General features: G+C 35.4%; 1 protein-coding gene across 2 annotated transcripts; it reads right to left on the bottom strand.

Annotated features, from left to right (window-relative positions):
- Positions 1-732: 732 nt before the first annotated feature.
- LOC125662853 (acid-sensing ion channel 4-B-like) lies at positions 733-18,444 on the bottom strand. 2 transcript variants are annotated; one of them, XM_048895207.2, is made up of 9 exons: positions 18,331-18,444; positions 13,523-13,809; positions 11,615-12,176; positions 8,378-8,476; positions 8,069-8,249; positions 7,061-7,117; positions 6,343-6,493; positions 2,852-2,943; positions 733-1,341 (listed from the first exon to the last, which is right to left on the bottom strand). In XM_048895207.2, exons 2-9 carry the CDS (start codon positions 13,795-13,797, stop codon positions 1,211-1,213), a joined length of 1,548 nt encoding a protein of 515 aa, XP_048751164.2. In that variant the 5' UTR covers positions 13,798-13,809; positions 18,331-18,444; the 3' UTR covers positions 733-1,210. The 2 variants fall into 2 exon arrangements, with proteins under 2 accessions (XP_048751164.2, XP_048751165.2); XM_048895208.2 differs by lacking the exon at positions 18,331-18,444 and having other exon boundaries at positions 13,523-13,926.
- Positions 18,445-20,410: the final 1,966 nt, after the last annotated feature.

Here is a 20,410-nt window from a genome sequence, read left to right as displayed (position 1 = left end):
TTCATATAGTATACTGTGGTAGTGAGCTTATTATTACAGTTGTATATGTTACCGGTGAATGGTTGCTACGGAGTTCGATTAACCAGCGTCACGGATGTAATGGCGGCTACGTTAGAAACGACACCTCTCGGGGTGAAATTTTACTAAGGGAAGTAACTGAAAAATGTCGTGTATAGGCGTAGGTATGACGTCATGCTTGATTGTGACGTATTACCTCAGTAAGTCAGTAATGTCTCTACACGAATGAAAACTCTCAAGTGGACGTGAAGATAAGAAACCGTGATCGATTTTGTAAATCTAATGTTTTACGGTATGACCGTTCAGTCGAGTGAAGATCCTTTGCATCTTGCAACAACGACTTTAGACATTGAACCTACTCATTTAACGCGGGAAATATAATGCAGTCGATATAAACCGTGAATTGTGACGTCATATCAGCTCTCTTCATCAACAACAAAAACATACGAAGGTATAAGAATGCTTGTCTGGGATTTAAAAACGGTTGTCGTACTTCGCAAACAATTTATTCATTTTATTTACAGGGTTGTGAATGAAGTATACCACAGTGACGGCGACAATGTTTCCAGAAGCATTACGAGTAATACTCGTCTTTTTTTCAGCTGAGGAAGAGCAAATCACGTGACTCATGTGTGTAATCATAGGAGCGAGCTTGTCGCGTCGCGAGCTTTGGTCGCTATAAAGAATAATAAATGAAGAGAAGGGCAAGCATGGACCCCTTAACATACCAGACGTGGGATCAGGTTCCTAGGGGAGTGAGACGTGAATTGTGACGTGAAACAACAAAATACAATGTATTCTAAAGCAATAAATGCACAGAAAAGTGAATAAAATATTTATTTTCAATCAAACGCACTTTAAACACTCTGCAATATTTGCAGGAACTATTTGGAATGTGTCTTCTTCGTTGAGAAATATGTAATTTTGACTTTTATCATGAATCCTTAATGTGTATATCAATGATGCAAAGACACTGTTTACACACACACACCCCGGCAAAACAAAACCAAAAAAAAACCCCAAAAACAAAAAAAACCATGAACTCCATACTCATCCAAAAACTAAGATATATTTTGAGTTTTTACTGTATACTCGATACTGGAATCAAGCTCTACATAGATCTAGAATGCCTATGAATAGCCTCCGGAGTCATCCACATTATTTCCTGTCGTGTCCATTGATTTCACTGTTGTTATTTCTGGGAGACCTTGTGGTAAACCTTTTTACCAACGACAAGTGAGGACAGCAAGACAAACTCCATCAACTCCGTCAGGGTCAACAGACTGGCGCCAAGGAAGATGCCCATTTGTCCACCCAAAATACCTACAAAATGTATAGAAATCAAGGCAAATACCAACCCAATATACCTACAAAATGTAGAGAAATTAAGGAAAATACCAACCTAAAATACCTACAAAATGTAATCAAGAAAGATGCCCACCCAAAATAGCTACAAAATATAGAGAAATCAAGGAAAATACCCACCCAAAATACTTACAAAATGTATAGAAATCAAGGCAAATACCAACCCAATATACTTACAAAATCTAGAGAAATCAATGGAAATACCAACCCAAAATACCTACAAAATGCAGAGAAATTAAGGAAGATGCCCACCCAAATTACCTACAAAATGTATAAAAATAAAAAAAATTACCCGTCCAAAATAGCTACAAAATGTAGAGAAATCAAGAAAGATGCGCATTTCATCACTCAAAATACCAACAATATATACAGAAATTTAATCGTTTAACAACTTTTTTTAGAAATATTCTTCACCGTTGGTACCGAACCAGAATTTTCACTTAGCCATCCAAAAAAAGCGGTCACTCTCGTACGTTTTTGTAAATTTCCAAACCCGACAATGATCGCGATCCCTCTTCCGAAAATGCTAGGGTTTGTGTGTGTGTGTGGGGGGGGGGGTGTATGGAGTAGTAAATACGCATATCGCTTTAAATCATTCATATATTAACGTATGCAGACATTTACACGTGTGTAGATGAACATGATTGCTTGCTATTGAAATATTACACTTAAATATGATGAAAATATTGTATTTCTAAATATACGCGAGGAATCTATTATCGCGTAATTTTGCGAGAAGCATCACTCGCGAATTAGAATTACTCGCTCGCTTTTATTTTCATATTGCTAAATTAAATGTAAAGACCCATGATCAACAGAGCACTCGCCAATTTATGTTTTCGCAAACTGACGTAAACGCAAATTGACGTAAACGAGTCAGTTCACGATATTAAGTATTCGCGTAAAATAAAAAACTTACTTCATCAGACGCACACCTTTACATGAGACTAATAAGTTTATAGATAATCAGAACAAATCCACACTCTAGTCTCCCAGAACTTGCTTGGATAAAATCAGACATACAGATTCCAATGACGTCTAATGTAGTTTAATAAAGTGATTTCAAAATAGTTATTGAAACATTCAAACTTCGGCATTTGTTTTTTTCGCGCGAGTAAATTAATTCTTATCTCTAAGGAAAGCCCTTTTACCAATTCTGTCATTGATTTGTGTACATGTAAAACCCTAACGCGATAGCTCTCAGGAGTCGGACTATACGTTACAAGAATAACTTCACAGCGACCATAACATTCCATTCAACACACGGCTAAATGTACGAGTTTGGTGGGGAAAAAACATCGGTGAATATTTACAAGCCTGGCTGTGCGTACACACGTACATGTTGAGTGTGGCACCTAGAGTATGCTTTATAACGAGGGAAATGAACAACAATGTGGTTGAAATACTGGGGAAGCCCCTTCCCCCACACGATATATGAGACTGAAAATCAAATGGCATGTTTCCTTACCCACAATATCTCCAAAGCTGTATTCGGGCACCTGTTCCACAGTCAGAACTCCTAGCGACTCGAAATAAATTGCCAATTCCATGTGAGTGTCTCTGTAAGCAACAAATTGAGAGGAAATTATAAACCAATGTTTTTCGAAACATAAAAGTGTTAAAGTGAGAAAAAAGAAAATAATTATTTAATAAGATTTGGCTCATTGAGAATACATTTTTTTTTTAAAATCAAAATTTATTTCGCTGCTATAAGTCACAGATTAATTAACAAAACGGAGTTATTTTTTTATGTCGATGAAATCACACAAACATATTTATTTTCAATTTAAATGCAAATTACCATCACTAAATCGAAATTCGATGACATTGTAAATATTAACGTAACTAATTCCCGATTATAATTCCAAAGTTTTTAGAATCTTTAATTTTTTTTTCAATAGTTACATGTACATATCTTAATGTGTTTCCATAGTACATTATATGCACACCAAGTATCTTGTACATTTAAGGACACTTGCCACAAGCAACCATTAGATACATGGGTTGATATGTTTGGAGTATACAATAGTACATATGTAATTAGTACAAGTGTTGATATTTTCTATGATGTTCAAAACTTTTGATATATTGCCCCTCCCTGTTTAAATCTATAAAAAAAAGTTTTCTCCATTATTGAGATATCGTGGTCAAAATTTAATTACATGTGATGAAATTTATTCTAAAGATAAATCTAGTATTTGTTTTCATTTGTTCGGGGGGGGGGGGGCATTTTTGTAGCAATGGGCTTTAGATCTCGTGCATTTAGTTTGGGTGTAGCGTTTGCCGAATGAGCTTTTAATTGCCTTGGTATTATGGTATTTATCAAAATTCACCCGTGACTTCATTCTAATTCATCTGTGACTTTATTCTACTGTTGGGGATCCGGATAGTTCCTCAGTACCCCCTTGCTTGTCGTAGATGGCGATTAAATGGGGCGGTCCTTCGGAGGAGACCCCCCACCCAAAAAAAAAAAACAAAAAAAAAACGAGGTATCGTGTCACAGCAGATGTGGCACGATAAAGATCCCTACCCTGCTAAATTTTGCAGCCTGTTCACCGGCAGTGGTGACGCCTCCGTATGAGTGAAATATTCTCGAGAGGACGTTAAACAATCATTCTACAGTTTAAGTGTTCCGTTTATCGGAAGGAATGAAGAAATCCGGATAAGTACTTAGTAATGCTGAGGTTCACTTTTATCATTTTTCTATGTACAAAGTACCCTATTACTCCTCTATCATTATGGGGCTTGCAAGTTTTCATGCAATGTGTTGATAAATTTTAAATTAAACTCCAAAGGCATAAAGCTGTTTCGAGTGTGATTGATTATGTCAAAATCATGTGATTCGCCAACGTGAGTAGACTGCTATAAAAGTAAGTACAATGTGCATGGCGTATATACAGTAAAATGAGAGAGAGAAAAAAAGAGAGAGGTATAGAGAGAACACACAGAGAGAGAGAGAGAGAGAGAGAGAGAGAGAGAGAGAGAGAGAGAGAGAGAGAAAGAGAAAGAGAGAGAGAGAGAACACAGAAGGAGAGAAACAGAGGGAGAAAGAAAAAGCAAATAGCAGTAGGTGTTGAAGGTATTCATGAAGGGTGAGTTTTGTGCATAGAAACAGTATATCTGTATCTAAAATACTTTGTCATATTTCATCCTTACAGATCCCTTCTTCCTTCGACTCCATTCTGATGAACAAAAAGTGACACTGTTCTAATGACCACTGATACCGCACGGTATGTAACAACGAGACGGTATGTAATAATTTGGGTTCAAGCCCAGTATTCCGACGGTCCGATAGTCCGACGGCCTAATAGTACGACGGGCCAGTATTCCGACAGTCCGACGGGCTGGTATTCCGACGGTCCGACATGTTGACAATCACCAAAAATTTTAATTAATAGAGTTAAAATTTATTCATGTCAGGCAATATTTTATGGAAATTACCAGAAACCACCAAAATCGACATGGCCTGATTATAAATCAGACAATCAATTTCTGACCCAAATCATTCAAGTGATGACGTACTGGCAAAATATGTAGTAAATGACTCTTACCATTGCAGAGAAATTCAACTAATTTTTTACACGGACGGACAAACATCATCAAGATTTAAACCGGATTGCTTTGAAATCTGGCCAAAACACATAACTTTTTAAAAAACAATTACACATGTATTGCCTTTCAATGTTCTGTTTAAGTCTCTCCGTGTCTTACTCCCTGACATGATACAATTCTTATATCATTTTGAGATCTAACTGACTAGGTCTTTGTGTATGAATATGATTTAGTAGTCTATGAAATTATTATCAAGATAATGAGGCAAATGATATTTTGGTCGATGATGAAAGACTGCTACACGTGTTATAAGTTTTAATCTGTATAATCAATCAAAACAAAATGATTACACTAGTTTATATTAAAGTTAATTTAAGGAAATGCAGCCGAGAAACAACATGTTTGTTCCATTCCTAGTAAATTTATAATGTTTATGGCATAAATATTAAGATAATGTCAGCTAATACTGTAAATATTTGTATGTTTATAAGACTTTTACTGACCCCCTTTTTCGGTTTTCCGCTGTAGGACATCACTCTCCCCACTATTACCAGACCCAACTTATCAGAACGTATGTTACTCAAACACATGTCTGTGGTATAAGCTGATGTTTGAAACATAAGAGGAATGCTGTTTTAAAACAACTTTCCATTTCTCTGATTTCTTAGTAAAAATGAGAATTATAACCAATTTTCCCCTTATTATGCAATTTTTTGCAATACAATTAACAGATACCAGTGACTAACAAATTGATCAAAAATGTAACATTATACAAATATTGCTGGGTTTTTTTTAGGTACATCGATATACAGTGATTAAGCCGCCTGAGTAGTACAATATTCACCAAGCCCAAAGAACGAGACGAATAATGTACTTTGAAGATGACTAAATCATCGTATTGACTGAAAAAACCAGCAACATTCATTGTATTATATGATTTAATGATTAAATTATACAAACTCATTAAGTTATTCATGCCATCTTACTTGTTGACATACCGGCCGTCGGACTATCGGACCGATGGAATACCGGACCATCGGAATACCGGCTCGTCGGACTATCGGACCGTCGGAATACCGGCCCGTCGGACTATCGGGTCGTCGGACTATCAGACCGTCGGAATACCGGCCCGTCGGACTATCGGGTCGTCGGACTATCAGACCGTCGGAATACTGGGCGGTCACCTAATTGGTTACATACCGTAGCACGTAACAAAAAACAAAGTTGTTACATAGCATCGCCATTCTTGCTACGGAATGTAACAATTTGTTACACACCGTCTCGTTGTTACGTATCGTGCCGTTTCAGACCACTAGAAGTAGTAATGAAACTCTAGTAAATAGAAAATATCCTTGGCGGTTTTACTGTCCGGTGGTCATCCTGAGACAGATATATATGTATACTTGCCGAAGATTAGTGTAGCCCATCTGCGCGAGAACGGCCTGGTAATTGATGGCGGGGAAATATCCGGTAGATACCCGGGCGTAGTAATCACTGTACTCACATTCCATTGGACAGTCGCAGAGTTTCTGACGAGTGGCGTTTTTATCAAACTTGTCTACAAAGCGATGTTTTTTTAGTGTAATATGCTGTAAAAATTCTGATTCTACACGGCGATAAAAAAAATTATATGATTTAAAATAAAAATGATGTTAAAAATCTCTAATTCTACAAAGCGATGAGATCTTTTATATGAATTAGTACAAAATGCTGTAAAAATTACAATTCTAAAAAGCGATAAAATGGTATGATTTATTTGTACAAATGGTGTAAAATACTAATTCTACAAAGCAATAAAATATTTTGTATAATTTAATGTAAAACATTCTAATTTTACAAAGCGATAAGACCTTTGAGTGAATGACTGTAAAATGCTATAAACATTCTAATTATACAAAGCAATAAGATCTTGTGTGAATTACTGTAAAAAAAATAATAATTATGATTATGTAGATGTGTCCTTGGCCATCATTTCCACCCTATAAAACACCAAACATATTCATTTCTTTAAAACCAACTTAATATTCGATTTCACATTGTCTACGATGAGTATAAAATCCAAAGAACATACTCCCCGCATCTTTGCTTTGTTGCATTAATAAGTCATTCCATATTTTCTACATACCACTTTCAACTCTATAACAAGTTGACATCTGGGCAAGTGAACAAATTGTGTCATTTCCTGGAAATAAAAAAAAGTTTATAGTATTTAAAAAAAATTACGTTGTCCTGCTTCGCTCCGTTAAACTTGCTGTTTCATGTTTGAATAATGTGATGGCTGAAAGGCACACTTCTTTTACTAATTTAACTGTTCAACACATTTGTAATCTCTTTATAAAATAGTCAACTTTGTTAATCCCAATATGCATATGTAATGAATGATTATGGATTATGGGGGTATCGGCGGAAAATGAAAGTTGAACTACGGTATACGGTAATGGGTGGATGTGTTCAGCTTCCGCCTAATCTTCGGATAAATTCCCTATCATTTCATTTTCCCCAGAAGTAGTTTCATATCATTAAACTGTCGTTTCATTAAATTCCATATTATCGTAAGAGCGTCAAATTATATTTCTGGTGGATGGATTTTCAAGGAAATGTTTAAACCAATCAGAATCACTGTATTATTATCATTTTATCAAAAGAAAAGATTGATCGATTGGGAACATCATGCAGATTATAAGCATACATTTGTATATACATGTACATGGACTTGTACACTATCACATCAAACCGGTCACTGTTGGTTATAATCGCTTTTTTCTTCAAATCAAAGTTATTTTCATTGAAATCATAGACAAAATCAATATAGTCTGAATGTTGTTGCCGCTGTTGTGTCTTAACCTATAATTATATATTCTAAAGATTATCTTTTCCCATTGGTATCCGAGTTAGAATAGATCTTCGGCACCCCTTGCCTGTCGTAAGAGGCGACTAAATGGGGGCGGTCCTTCGGATGACATAGCAAAGACCGAGACAATGGTGACGTCTCCATATAAGTAAAAGATTGAAAGTGAAAGTGAAAGTAACGAGACGTTAAACAATATACAACAAACCATCCGAAGATTCTCTAAACAAATTCTTCTTTCATTATGCATAGTATATCAAAAAGATTTCATGTTAACACACTAACCTTTATCATATGGCGATTTGCATCCGCATGCTTTGACCACGTGATTTTGTTTACATTCCATTTTGCACGCACTTTGGCTGTATACGTCATAATACGTCAACGGATTGGTGTAAACAGGAGATTTTGTATCCATGCAAAATTGGTCTCCGTTAACCTTATATGGACTGGGCAAATAGCGGTACTACAATAAATACTGACATTTTTATAATATCATAACGAAGGTACATTTTATTCACTAAAATGCTGATATATAGTTTTACAGAAACCTTTGTAAGAAAAGAAAGAATAATTATGATATTGTGTAGCAACCTCCGTTCTATGAATGGAAGCAAAGGTAGAGAATCCGGGAGAAATCATGAACCCCTTGTCCACGACATCTGGTTCCTCATTCTGGTCGTGGATAACAACCTAAACAAGAAAAGAAAAAAATTGCAAATTATAACTCTTTGTCCACAACATATGGTTCTTTATTCAGATCGTAGATTACCTGAACAAGGAATAGAATATGTAACATAGAAACCAATCATCAGTACACTCGGATAGAGTCACGAAACATGTTCAGCGGTCGGGCAGGTTCGACTGGCGGTGGCCAGATACCTCAGTCGGTTGAGCACCGGACTAAAGATGCAGGGGGACCTGGGTTCGAATTACGGTCTGATCCGTTGCATTTTTTCCCTTCCTGCTACATTTGGTACCGTAGACCCCCGGATTTAATAGATGAAAATGCCTACCACGGGATGAAGATCCTGGGTTGATATCTTTAGAGTGTGAAAAGTTTAAATTTTAAGGAAGTAGGAATGTAGCGATCAGATAGGTTTGATCGCCGGGGGGGGGGGGGGGGGCAGATAGTTCAGATGGTAGACCATGACTAGAGACTCAGGGGGTTGGGGATTGGAATCCGAGTCTGTCCCGTGGCATTTCTATTACCCCTACTACAGGTTCAAATAAGGACAAATAAATGATGCGGCAACAACCATTTATTGAAAAAAAAATGAAAATATCGAACTTGAGTGGACATTTTTAAAAGTTTGGTGATGTTTTGATGATACAGGTAACTGACATGGTACTGTACTTTGGAAAAAATCCGTTACTTTGTTTAGCACTAGTAAAACTATGCTAATTATGTTGCTATGGTGATCTTATTACTCTTACAGTATTCAACTCTTTATGTCTTTTAGAAAGTATTTCTGTCCTCTGTTTCCCCGCTACAGATTTACAAACTTCTCCCCCTCTACTTTCTCCTCTGAGTAACCATTACAAACAATCTCTACCTATTTGCCGGTCATGGTGTTGCAGTTGCCCGGCAATAAGACTGAAAGTCATGGGTCTGACTTGGTCCTCCCTAGTGCACCCCTGTAGTCCATACAAAATTCGTGGCACTTTACCTAAAGTTAGCGAAGTCTTTACTTGAGTCATTGTTTAATATGACGTAAAAGAACATTAAAAAAAAAACCATAACAATAAGGACAATATTATATTCATTGAGCGTGCGTTGTCTCACGTTGGTTTGGCAATCTCGTAGTCGCGTTTCAGCGAGTTTATGTTACGAACAACAAACCCTCATTGCAGAATCAATGAAAGTGTCGATAGTAATTTATCCCAGCTTTCACCATTTTTATGAATGCAGAGAATGCCGGTATTTACCTTTGCATAAACCAATTTAACCATCATTTGTAAATAAATTAACAAATATTGACAGCCTTGATAATGCCATAGTATTGAAATTCATCATACTTTATCAAGGCCGTGCTGACAATAAAACGGTCGATAACTCTTGAGATTAATCTATTTGATGTTAATTGGACGTTATTTACCTCAGCAATATAGTAAATCCATTGACTGGGAGCGTATTCAGACCTTTGAATTGTTTATATAAGAGATAAAGGAACTCATTAAATCCAAAGGAAGAGAAAAGAAAGCAAATATAATTACTAGTAAAACTAATGTCTCTATTTTTACTTTGTCAGTTCCGGCGATCAGCTTGTGAGAAACAGTCATATGAATGTCTTGGTAGATCGGTTCTTGAAGTTCACGATGAGATACATCAGAATTTTTCTTTTATTGAAGTCAAATCATATGTGAATGACATATCAAAATATTCAAGAATTAAGTAATTATCCACACATTAATGATTCCATTCATGAATTAAGTGATTTCCGGCCATTACTCGAACAATCACCCCGCAAATGTCCCTATCTAACAATGTCCCTATCCCTATCTAACAATGTCCTATCAATTGGGTATGTGTAAATAGTTGTTTACTGTGTATCAATTCTGTCGATTGTGTACGATGTGTTTACAAGAAGTATTCGAATGTGATGTTCACACAGATCATCTACACCGTATACTGTCCGAGCATTTCAAGAAGGCGTGACATGAATATTGTGAAGCTCACGGTCTCTTTAGATTTATTCATTTAACACAGATTGTTCAATTATTATGTCAAAGCCATTTTAAGGTATTACGGAAAAAATCACAAAAAATTCATATAAAATAATTCAGATCTTGTATTACTTTTTCTGTCCTGGTGAAAGCATGCTTCATACGAGGTGCTTAAACGAGCCATTATATCAAATCTTACTGTACTGAGCCACCCTAAGAGTGTACACCTTTTCATTGCTTCTTTACTTTGCACGTTGTCGTATATCATGATAACAAAACGCCATTGAACAGGGAGCAAAATAATGTGGACAAGTTCACGGTGTCAATCACTGTAAATGGAACATGTTTGTATCTGGTATATTTATACCTCAACTTAAGATGAGACCTGACAGTCTAATGGGATTCTCATGGGTATGAAGTGTGCTCTTTTTTGTACCCTACTTGTTTTTGTATTCATGTAAAGCATGGGGAGACTTTTTTTGTTGTTACCGTCAATATGGCATCTATTTATATCGAGGAAGTTTGATCTATTAACAATAATTTTTTTCTATTCAAATATCGATTCTATGTATTCAAGGAAACTCTATCTAAAATATCCACATAGTCTTCCACATCTGCATTGGGATGTTTTACAGAAAATAAATGTTAACGGCAAAATAACGACGCAACTTTATGACATCAGCTTCTATGTTGTCATCTCCCCATATTTATTTAGCAATAGCTTATTATCACCTTTCAAATAACTGGGTACGTGAGTGCATTTCCTTCGTATGATCAAGGTTTACACCAAGACAGACTATTGAAAATAAGGTGATGTTACAGAAGTTTCAACAGCCTTGTCGAAAGTCAACACTTAGCACATTCTCTGGTCGTTTTCACTAAGACATTATTTGCATATGCAACCTGTCATTCGGTCGAATGCTGTCTGTCGTGTTTTATAGCAATTCATGGGCCGTTCTTTACATACCGATTTTAATGACAGATTGCTGCGTGTACAAAACTATAATAGTACATAGTAGATTAAATATAATGTCACAGTGACCAACTTATAATAATTTGTGAAGAAAACGGATAGACGAATATCATATTTCATATATGGATGGTTTGGTCGCGTTTAGGTAAATTCACTGTATTCATTAATACGAGTATTGAATCACCAATCACCTTTATTCCTGCTGCCATGATGTCGTTGAATACAAAACTCGTTTGATTAACCCAGAGGTACAATCGAAGACCAGAGGTGCTTCCGGTACGTGACGTCACCGTATGACCATTTTCTTTCACGTGCTCCCGACTGTTGAATGTGTAGCATACTCCCAGTTTTGTCACGGTTGGTTTCATGACCTTTTTACATTCTTCATCCTCTCCCTCAAAGAAACAGAAAAGAAACAGGTCTTCAATCGGATTGGCTGTGTCCCGGACCCATGATGCATTTCGGGGAAGTCGATAGTCGGCGTATTCCGGTTTGTTCAAATCTAATTTTGGAAAAAACGGACCGATCACACTTTCGGTCAAAAAATAATACTCGAGGTCGGAGATATTAGGGAGGTTCTCCTTTTTCAATGATGAAACACTGCAGAGCGTAACAGCTGGGAACTGTATAGTGCTCCGTGCTTGCACTTGTGTATTCGTTAAGGTTGTGTACTTGAAGTAAGCGGTGAATTGTTCATAGGTGGTGTAAACCAGAAAACTTCCCATAGCAAGCAATGCCACGGCCCAAATGCAACTGTGAAAATAAAACCGCAAGTTATTTAATAAATGAATTTTAAGTGAAACCTGTGCAATGTTATCTTGTATCCCAACAATGTTCTTTGTCATTGAATTCCTCCGAACGCGGTAGATTAGTGGCAAGTGAGCAAAAATTATCAGCTCCGGGTTAGGTCCCAAAGTTGCGTCAAACATAAGAGTTTTTCCCCTCGTATTCGCTCGGGTTTGAAGGCCTTTTCACGGTGACGTCATAATGTATTTCACAACTAAAGCGGTATAGAATATAATTGAATATGGAGCAAAGGAAATGATAGAAATGACCATGACCCTTGCCCAACTATCTATTTTGTATTGCTTATAGGAGTTATGAGATTGATCACTGTTCGTTATTTTCGTCTTGCATGATGCACGTAAAAGACATACGAGTGACTGATCAAACATTCGGTGTTACTGTTTTGTGGTAATAGTTGATTCATATCCGGAAGGTGAAGTGAGAAATGCGGGTATTTGGATGAGTTCTTAAAGCCTAATTCATAATATGGCCTGCGATGTTTCTAACCTAGCCGTATCTACTTTTACGGAATCATAAACCCCGTGGCCTCTACGATAGTGTTTATTTTAACGTTCCACAATTTTTAAAAATCGGTAGCTCGTATCATGTGCACATATCATAAAATACTGCATGGTTTTCGTATGGTCATTTCGCAAAAACAATATGCTGATCGAACAGCAAACGCATGATGATTTAAAGACATTTGGATAAAAAATAAAATAACGGTAAGGAGATTGTAGAATTTTAGTACATTCGAAAGGTTCTTACACGGCTATCGTAAGGACTCTGTACGGTTTTAAAGAGAGATTTGTGTATATATTGCGGGGGTAGGGATGGGGGTGATATTTTTATATAATTGAACGGTTTTCAAACAATTTTAGTAATCTAGCGGATTTAAACAAACCTGTGCAGAAAATTATACGATATCCATATACAATGTAAACGAACACGCTGTAAGCCCCTATGATGCTCTAAAATTCGTACACAGATTAATCCCAAGACCACCGTAGAAAATTTAAACCAGTCTTAACCGAAGTCTCATGTCGTGGGCGCATGACCCCCTCCCCTCCCACCCACCACCACCCACAGGAGTACTCCAGTAAATGTATGTGTGGCACTTTACTATTGGAAGGTGTGCGAAAGCCCATTAGTATCATGTAAGCGAAATGAATTCACATTCCACTATCGTAATTACGAGATAATGAGATGTGATTTTATTCTCTTTTTTACAGGATACTAACAGGCTTTCGTACAATGTGTACTGGTGATGTTCACACATGAAATAAAACTTCTTGATTGGTTGTAAAAATTACCATCTCAGTCTGTACCGCTGTTTCAGATTGGCGTTCTTCAAGCCATGCATAGTTGTATTGTCCCGGAAGTCATTCCACAGTTCCTGTACGCCCCCTTCATCAGTGCAATCCTTCTTACATACCATATCAACTGTAGGGACTTCAACAACCTCGGGATCGGGAAGCTTTTTATTCTGATCCTTCGAAATTTGAAATACGTCAGGATTAACTTTTGTAACATTTTTCTTTTCTTTCTTTGTCGTGTTCCTCAGGGGTTGAACGAAAATTGTCTTCATTTTGACCTACAGCTAAAAATTTCAGAGAGGCAAATTCAGATGTGTCAGATGTATATCTAATGCAATTATTAGTATAAGTAGCATACTATCAACATTTGCATAGTCTTTGGGAATTACATTAGAATTGACTCATAGAATAATTCCATCTCGAAAAAATATCTTTCACATTTCATAATTTGTGTTTTACAGAAGATTCAGTCTATAAAAGAATAAACTAACTTGTATAATTGCTGCAAAAACAATGACGCGTACAACTTAGTATTGTTTCAAAGATAGGCAAACACCCACTTGCGACTTCTACAATTCTACAATGATGTGATAGAACATTTCTAGATTAATCTTATAGGATTACTTAAAAAAATTAGTTTCATCTCTTGAAAACAAATGCGGACAAGAATCACGATAATTTACGCCAGCATACTTCATTAACGCTTCATGAAAACGTATGACTGCGTATAGGGTAACGTTGTGTTCAGCTGTTTATACCCCCATGTAAGGAGAAGGTACGCTTAGCATATAAATTTGGCCTAACAAAATCAAGAAAAATAAAGTAGAAGATGACACACTTTTACTAATCGAAGTCATTTGGGGGCAACACCCTCTCTTCAAATATACAAACGAAATGGCGCCAAAACGTCATTGGTATTAAAAAGAATTTTGTGTGTGTGTGTGTCAATAACGTTTTAAAAATTATCCAAAACATTTTAATTAACAAGGTATATTGAACTATTTCTTTTTCTGTATAAGAATTGAGAAAACGTCATCAGACACAGATCAAAGACGCAACGTTAAATCTTGCACTTGCAAAACATGCCAACTTTGCTACTTCATATCACAAAAAATATACATAATACATAGATATAATTACTATATATAGAAAGTACGCATTCCTATATAGTATTAGGGCATAAAATTACCAACTTATGAAAATAGGCCAAAATTTACCCTTAGTGTACCTTCTCCTTTGTTTTTATAGAAAGTGAAATTAATCTTTTTTCACTTTCATTTCCATTTGAATGGCCATTGCATATACGCACATTGCTAACATTAATGAGGAAACGGCAATCATTTCAATTGGTAAAGATATCGAAGGCAGAGACATCGGATATGTAAATATTATAAATTTGATATACCGGTAATTAAACGGCTGTCAATAAATCGAAAGGGGGGGGGGGGGGTTCTGTAGAACAAATCCCAAAGAATATCTCAAGATTGATATCATATGTTTTAATTAACAGCATGATACATCTATCGACAAATGTAACGGTGCATATCTAGATTAAATCTATTCGATATTTCTAGATAAATGTGAAAGGACCTCCGTAGATTGATCTAATGCAACCGGGTTTAAGTCTATAAATTAGATAGTTACGACATTCTTTATAAATTAGTGTAAGAGATCATCTGTAAATCGATTGAATGGGATGTTTCTAGATCAGCCCAATTGGAGGTCACTCAATTAATTTAATGGGACATGTCAAGATTAATCTAATTTAACCTCTTAACAGTCTATAAATTAGATATCTTGGGCATTTATCTCTAAATAAGTTTAAGAAATATCTGTAAATCAATTAAATGGGATATTTCTAGATCGGAATTGTTATTGCCGGAACTGTACTGGCTTTACTTTAAGGTGCACAATAATGGTTTTATTTGTATGTTCACTTTTGTCACCCCTTTTGTTTTCTCTACTAGATCAAATCCCACGCAAGCGCGAGAAATCACAATTAAATAATATTACATAGAGGAAGGACTTTTTAATGCGTGTTTGAATTGTTGCGCATATGAATTGAATGAATGATATCTTTAATTCGAATGAATTTACGAACATTTTTTTTTTTTTTGTTGAATAATTGAGTGCATTAGTTATGTTGTAATTATTTATATCATATACAGTAAATAAAACTTGATTATTAGGAAGTCCTTTGGAGAGTTCCAAATTGAATGTTCCGTATGTAACATAAATTAGATAATGATTTTACGAATGCAATTGTAATATGTAATGCCGAAAAGCTGACCAGACAAAATGAATTATCAAAATTTGAAACTAAGTATTGTAAATGTGTTTATGGTATGATAGTGTTTGTCCAGTGAGACACATTAAGGGCAACATTCTGAATACACGTCGTTTCATCACGTCAAACGCAATAACGGGGAACACAATGCACTATATGAATGACAAACAGAAAAACCGCTATATTGTAAATACTGGTCTGATTTCTTGGGCATTGTCAGATAGTGTACAGCCTAATGTCGGTAAAATATTCTAACTCTAAAGTTATAAGGCGCAAACTTCCCAGAACAGCCCCGGCCCATTGGATATCTGACATATTGGAGGGTTTTCGACTTATTACTTTCAAGATCTGTGTCATCACAAAACATGTTCCAACCAAAATAAAAACCTTTTCTGTGTTTATTCATGTGTTTGTACATATCAGTAACAGTTGATGAATTATTACAAAAAGTCGTAACAGCGACTTCTATAATCACAGAAAAAAATAAGAACATAAAAAATATCAGATGAATATTGTATTAAAAAATCGTTGTGTCTGATCGTTGACTTCAGGATGGGGTGTCCTTCATTGAAGTGAGATAATCATAAATCTTCATGAAATAATAGATATGGGTTTAGTCATAACTATTATAAGTATATAAGTAACGCTGAAGATCTACATTGTACACAATTTTATGCTGATCATGTTGTAACTAATCACAACTTCTCGGCTTACTGGAAAGGCCTGATAATGTGCGACTGGTTGTAGAACTAAGCGTTTATAGAGATGCAATGCCTCGTTCTTGGCGCTTCGTTCTGGAAATTTCCATGAGGCTGATTCAATATAACGTCATTGACTGAAGAAACGAACAGGCATATTTTGCTTATTCAAAAATAATCAAAACTTATTTCTTCTGTTTGATGAGAATCAAGCATCGATAATCAACAAATTTATATCACATCGTATTATCTTAAAAAGGTTCGCACCTGACATTTTGGAGTAATGCCAATTTTTTAGGAAGTGTATTTTCAATTTCTACGTGGAAGGAGAATTAGGAAACTGAAAATAAAAACTGAGGTCACAACGATTGTTATTGTTCTACAGTGTTTTAAACATGACCTTTTCGCACTTAACATTTATTCAATTAAACTTGATTTGTATGTTGGTGTCAACACAATATAAGCAACAGATATCTATCATTACATAAAATAGACATGTCTTATAACAATACAGATAAAAAAAGTTTAATACAAGTAATGGTAATAAATAACGACCTTTTTGTACTTGATATACTACCCAAAAAAAAATCATGACATCAAATTTGAGATTATAAAAAGACGTATTAGGTGTAATGTCAGTTTCTAAAATTTTACACAATTGTAAACTTACAATTTAAAATGGATCTATAAAAAGTGGGGTTGGAGACCAAATCTTTAAATTATTGGCGAAAATATTGAATTCTTGTGCAAAAGTTCGAGTAGATTTATATAAACTTTTTTAAGAATCGGTTTTCTATTTAGAAAAATATATCAACCAAATTATTAATTTACAACATTTGATCTAGTTCCAAGTCTCAAGTACTTGTATCATAAATTATAAAATTGAAATTCGCGTATAAGAGTATAAAAATAGAAATATATTAGATTTAGAACTTGTTGATTAAGCAATCCTTCCGTCACAAAATATAGTCCCTGTAAAACTCTTTCAAAATTTGAATTGACATAATTTTTTCAACTGGATAGGGTTCAGTAATAAATGTGTAATATGTTTGCACCAATGGAATCAGTATTGAACCAGTAAATACTTATTTGTAGTATCCTGCGCAGTTGTGCTGAAAAGCTCAGAAGCTAAATTCCCTAAGTTGTCATGAAATGAAAAAAAAAAAAAAAAAAACTGGATTAGATCTGCGAGAGCGGAAACCGTCACTGTACTCTCATTTTTGCTTTTTCGGGGTAGTTGATGGAAAAGGAAAGTAGGTTTTAATTCATTTCACGACATTCACTATTACTATATATTACTATAACTTACAGACTTCACCTCACACACCTCGAGAGCTCGGAGTTTATTGGCAAGATTTGTTAATTTGTAAGTACAGATAAGTCACTTCAGACCTTTTTTGTCTCGTTTTAAAATATGTTCTGAGATACACCTTGCCATTTTAAAGAAATATTCAAATTCAACCATTTATGGTTATCAGAAATCAAATGTAATTTTTCTCCTAAAAGAGTAACTTAATTTTTCTTCGTTCTTTAGTAAAAAAAAAAAAATAATTCAAATTTGAGGTGACTTTTCACCATATCGTTAGGTATCCTTACTCGCGTACTACAATCAATTTCAACTAACTGCAAATTCTCCACATCAAAACATTTTAACAGTTATAAAGAAATATGTATATTGAATGACCTTATGTATAACATAGGACTAATGACTTCCTTAAATATTCATTTTGTATCCATTCATCAATGTATTTATCTATTTGCATGCATAACCGTGTGTGATTTCCTGTTCGCTCTCTTGATATTTTAAAGATATTTCTTACCTTTATGATTAGATAATCCGATAAACTCAAACACGTTGGTTAGTCTGAGCACGTAACCTCGATTTCAGTATATTAAAGCCAATTGTGAATTATTGGTTCATAATCGTAATTAGATTCGATGTGTATTGAAAATCTAAAATCCATGCACCTGAATTGTTGGAGCAAGGAGTGTTTTTCTAAATAATTAATGGAGCAGGTAGTTTGACCATATTACTTCTTCAAACACTAGTTGTAGGAAGCCCTTCTTGTGAAGAGTTTGAAAACAACAATTAAGAATTGCTAATATATTATCAATAATACATAGGAGAGCATTGAAAATAAATCAATCTAATTTTCTGACACTTCGTCTATAACCTTTAAGAGTGCGATTATAACAAAGGTTTTCGATATGTTTGCTTGTCCTTTATTCGCGGTTTTGTATGGGTATACATGGGTAGACGACATTGCAGTGTTATCCCGAGAAATTTATGAAAAGGTCGATACTCCATCAAAGGCTCATTGTAATTTCTAAACAATTATACATGCAATTGCAATTTATGTACATTTTCTAACGACAGTTTAATAGCAATTTGTGTACCTCTGTGACGATAAACTAACACCTGATAGCATTACAGAAAGTCGAACACTCCCGACAGAAAAATGACACCGATGACAAGTAAAACTTAAAATTAACTTACGTCTAAATTTAGACAAGATAAGAAAATTTCCATCTCGTGTAGCGAGAGAGATTTCTATATCATATAGCGAGAGATGTGTGTATCCCATATGTAGCGATACAGTTTATCACGCTCTTTCAAAACATTTACATCGCATTGTGTATTTGATAGCTATTTTCACATGTTGTGAACAATGTTCGTAAGAATTTTCATAAATATAGTACGCCAATTTAACGACTAGAAATTCCGACAGAAATGAATGTAGAATGCAAATATTCAATTTTGAAAATACATAGGGGTTTGAACTGTGACTTTCACGCCTTTATACCTCACGAAGTTCTAACTATTTTGTTAATGATGTAGATTATCAATATTTGTCATTTAGTTTCGTAGTGTATAGTATATGATATTTGTTTTCATTATACTTTCATGTAAAATACTCGAATCTGATTGGGCGAGAGGCATTTGAAAAAAAAATCCATAATATTTCCCTTTGACAATAGAAAGAACGCGCTCCAGGGTGATAGTATCTAGCAACGGGTAACATCACTTGGCAACGGGTGATATTCTAAAAATTATCACATGCGTCAAATTTACGCGCGTACGGTATGTCGCAGATTGTTAGATGACGGCGTTTGAGCGTTTGTAATAAACATGAATACCTGCATTGATATACAGAAAACGTTGCATGATGAAAGGTGAAGATAACAAACAGTTATCCAACTTCTATGACATTGAATGACTAAAATGTCAACAGACGTTGGGTCATAGGTCAAATGCTGTCTGACGTGTTTCATACTGATTGTTAGGTCGTTCTTGGCACACTGATTTTGACTGCGGATAACTCCGTTTAATTGAATAGGATATAAGGCCCACGGCGGGCGTGAACGGTCGACAGGGGATGCTTACTCCTCCTAGGCACCTGATCCCACCTCTGGTGTATCCAGGGGTCCGTGTTTGCCCAACTATCTATTTTGTATTGCTTGTAGGAGTTATGAGATTGATAACTGTTTGTTATCTTCACCTTTCACGTAAGTTTTTCTGTTTTGTTGTTTACATGACAATCAATAAAATAAAACAAATATTGCACATAATTGAGAGTAACATTGAAAATATTAACTGCTTGACCGATTTAGCGCTATCTCTGCCATTTTCGGCAACAAACTGACAAAACTGCGCAGACAAGTTCCTGTTGGGTTTTGAGTGTGGCGGCATACAGCTAGTCTACCCGGTGACATTTTGCGTAAAGTCGTCTGCAGCAGTTCACTATAAAATTCCACGGACATCTGAGGTGATTAATCTGTCCTTATCATGCATGCCTAGATACTTCTAGATCTTTAACGGATAAAAAGAAACACATCAATAATATTTAATGTGATATTTATTATATTGCACTACATTGCGTCATTTGTCATCCCAAACTA

Source organism: Ostrea edulis, chromosome 8 (assembly GCF_947568905.1).
Source record: "Ostrea edulis chromosome 8, xbOstEdul1.1, whole genome shotgun sequence".
NCBI classification, from domain to species: Eukaryota; Metazoa; Mollusca; class Bivalvia; order Ostreida; family Ostreidae; genus Ostrea; species Ostrea edulis.
The sequence above is the reverse complement of the archived record's forward strand: the minus strand, read 5'-3'. Positions and strand labels throughout refer to the sequence as shown.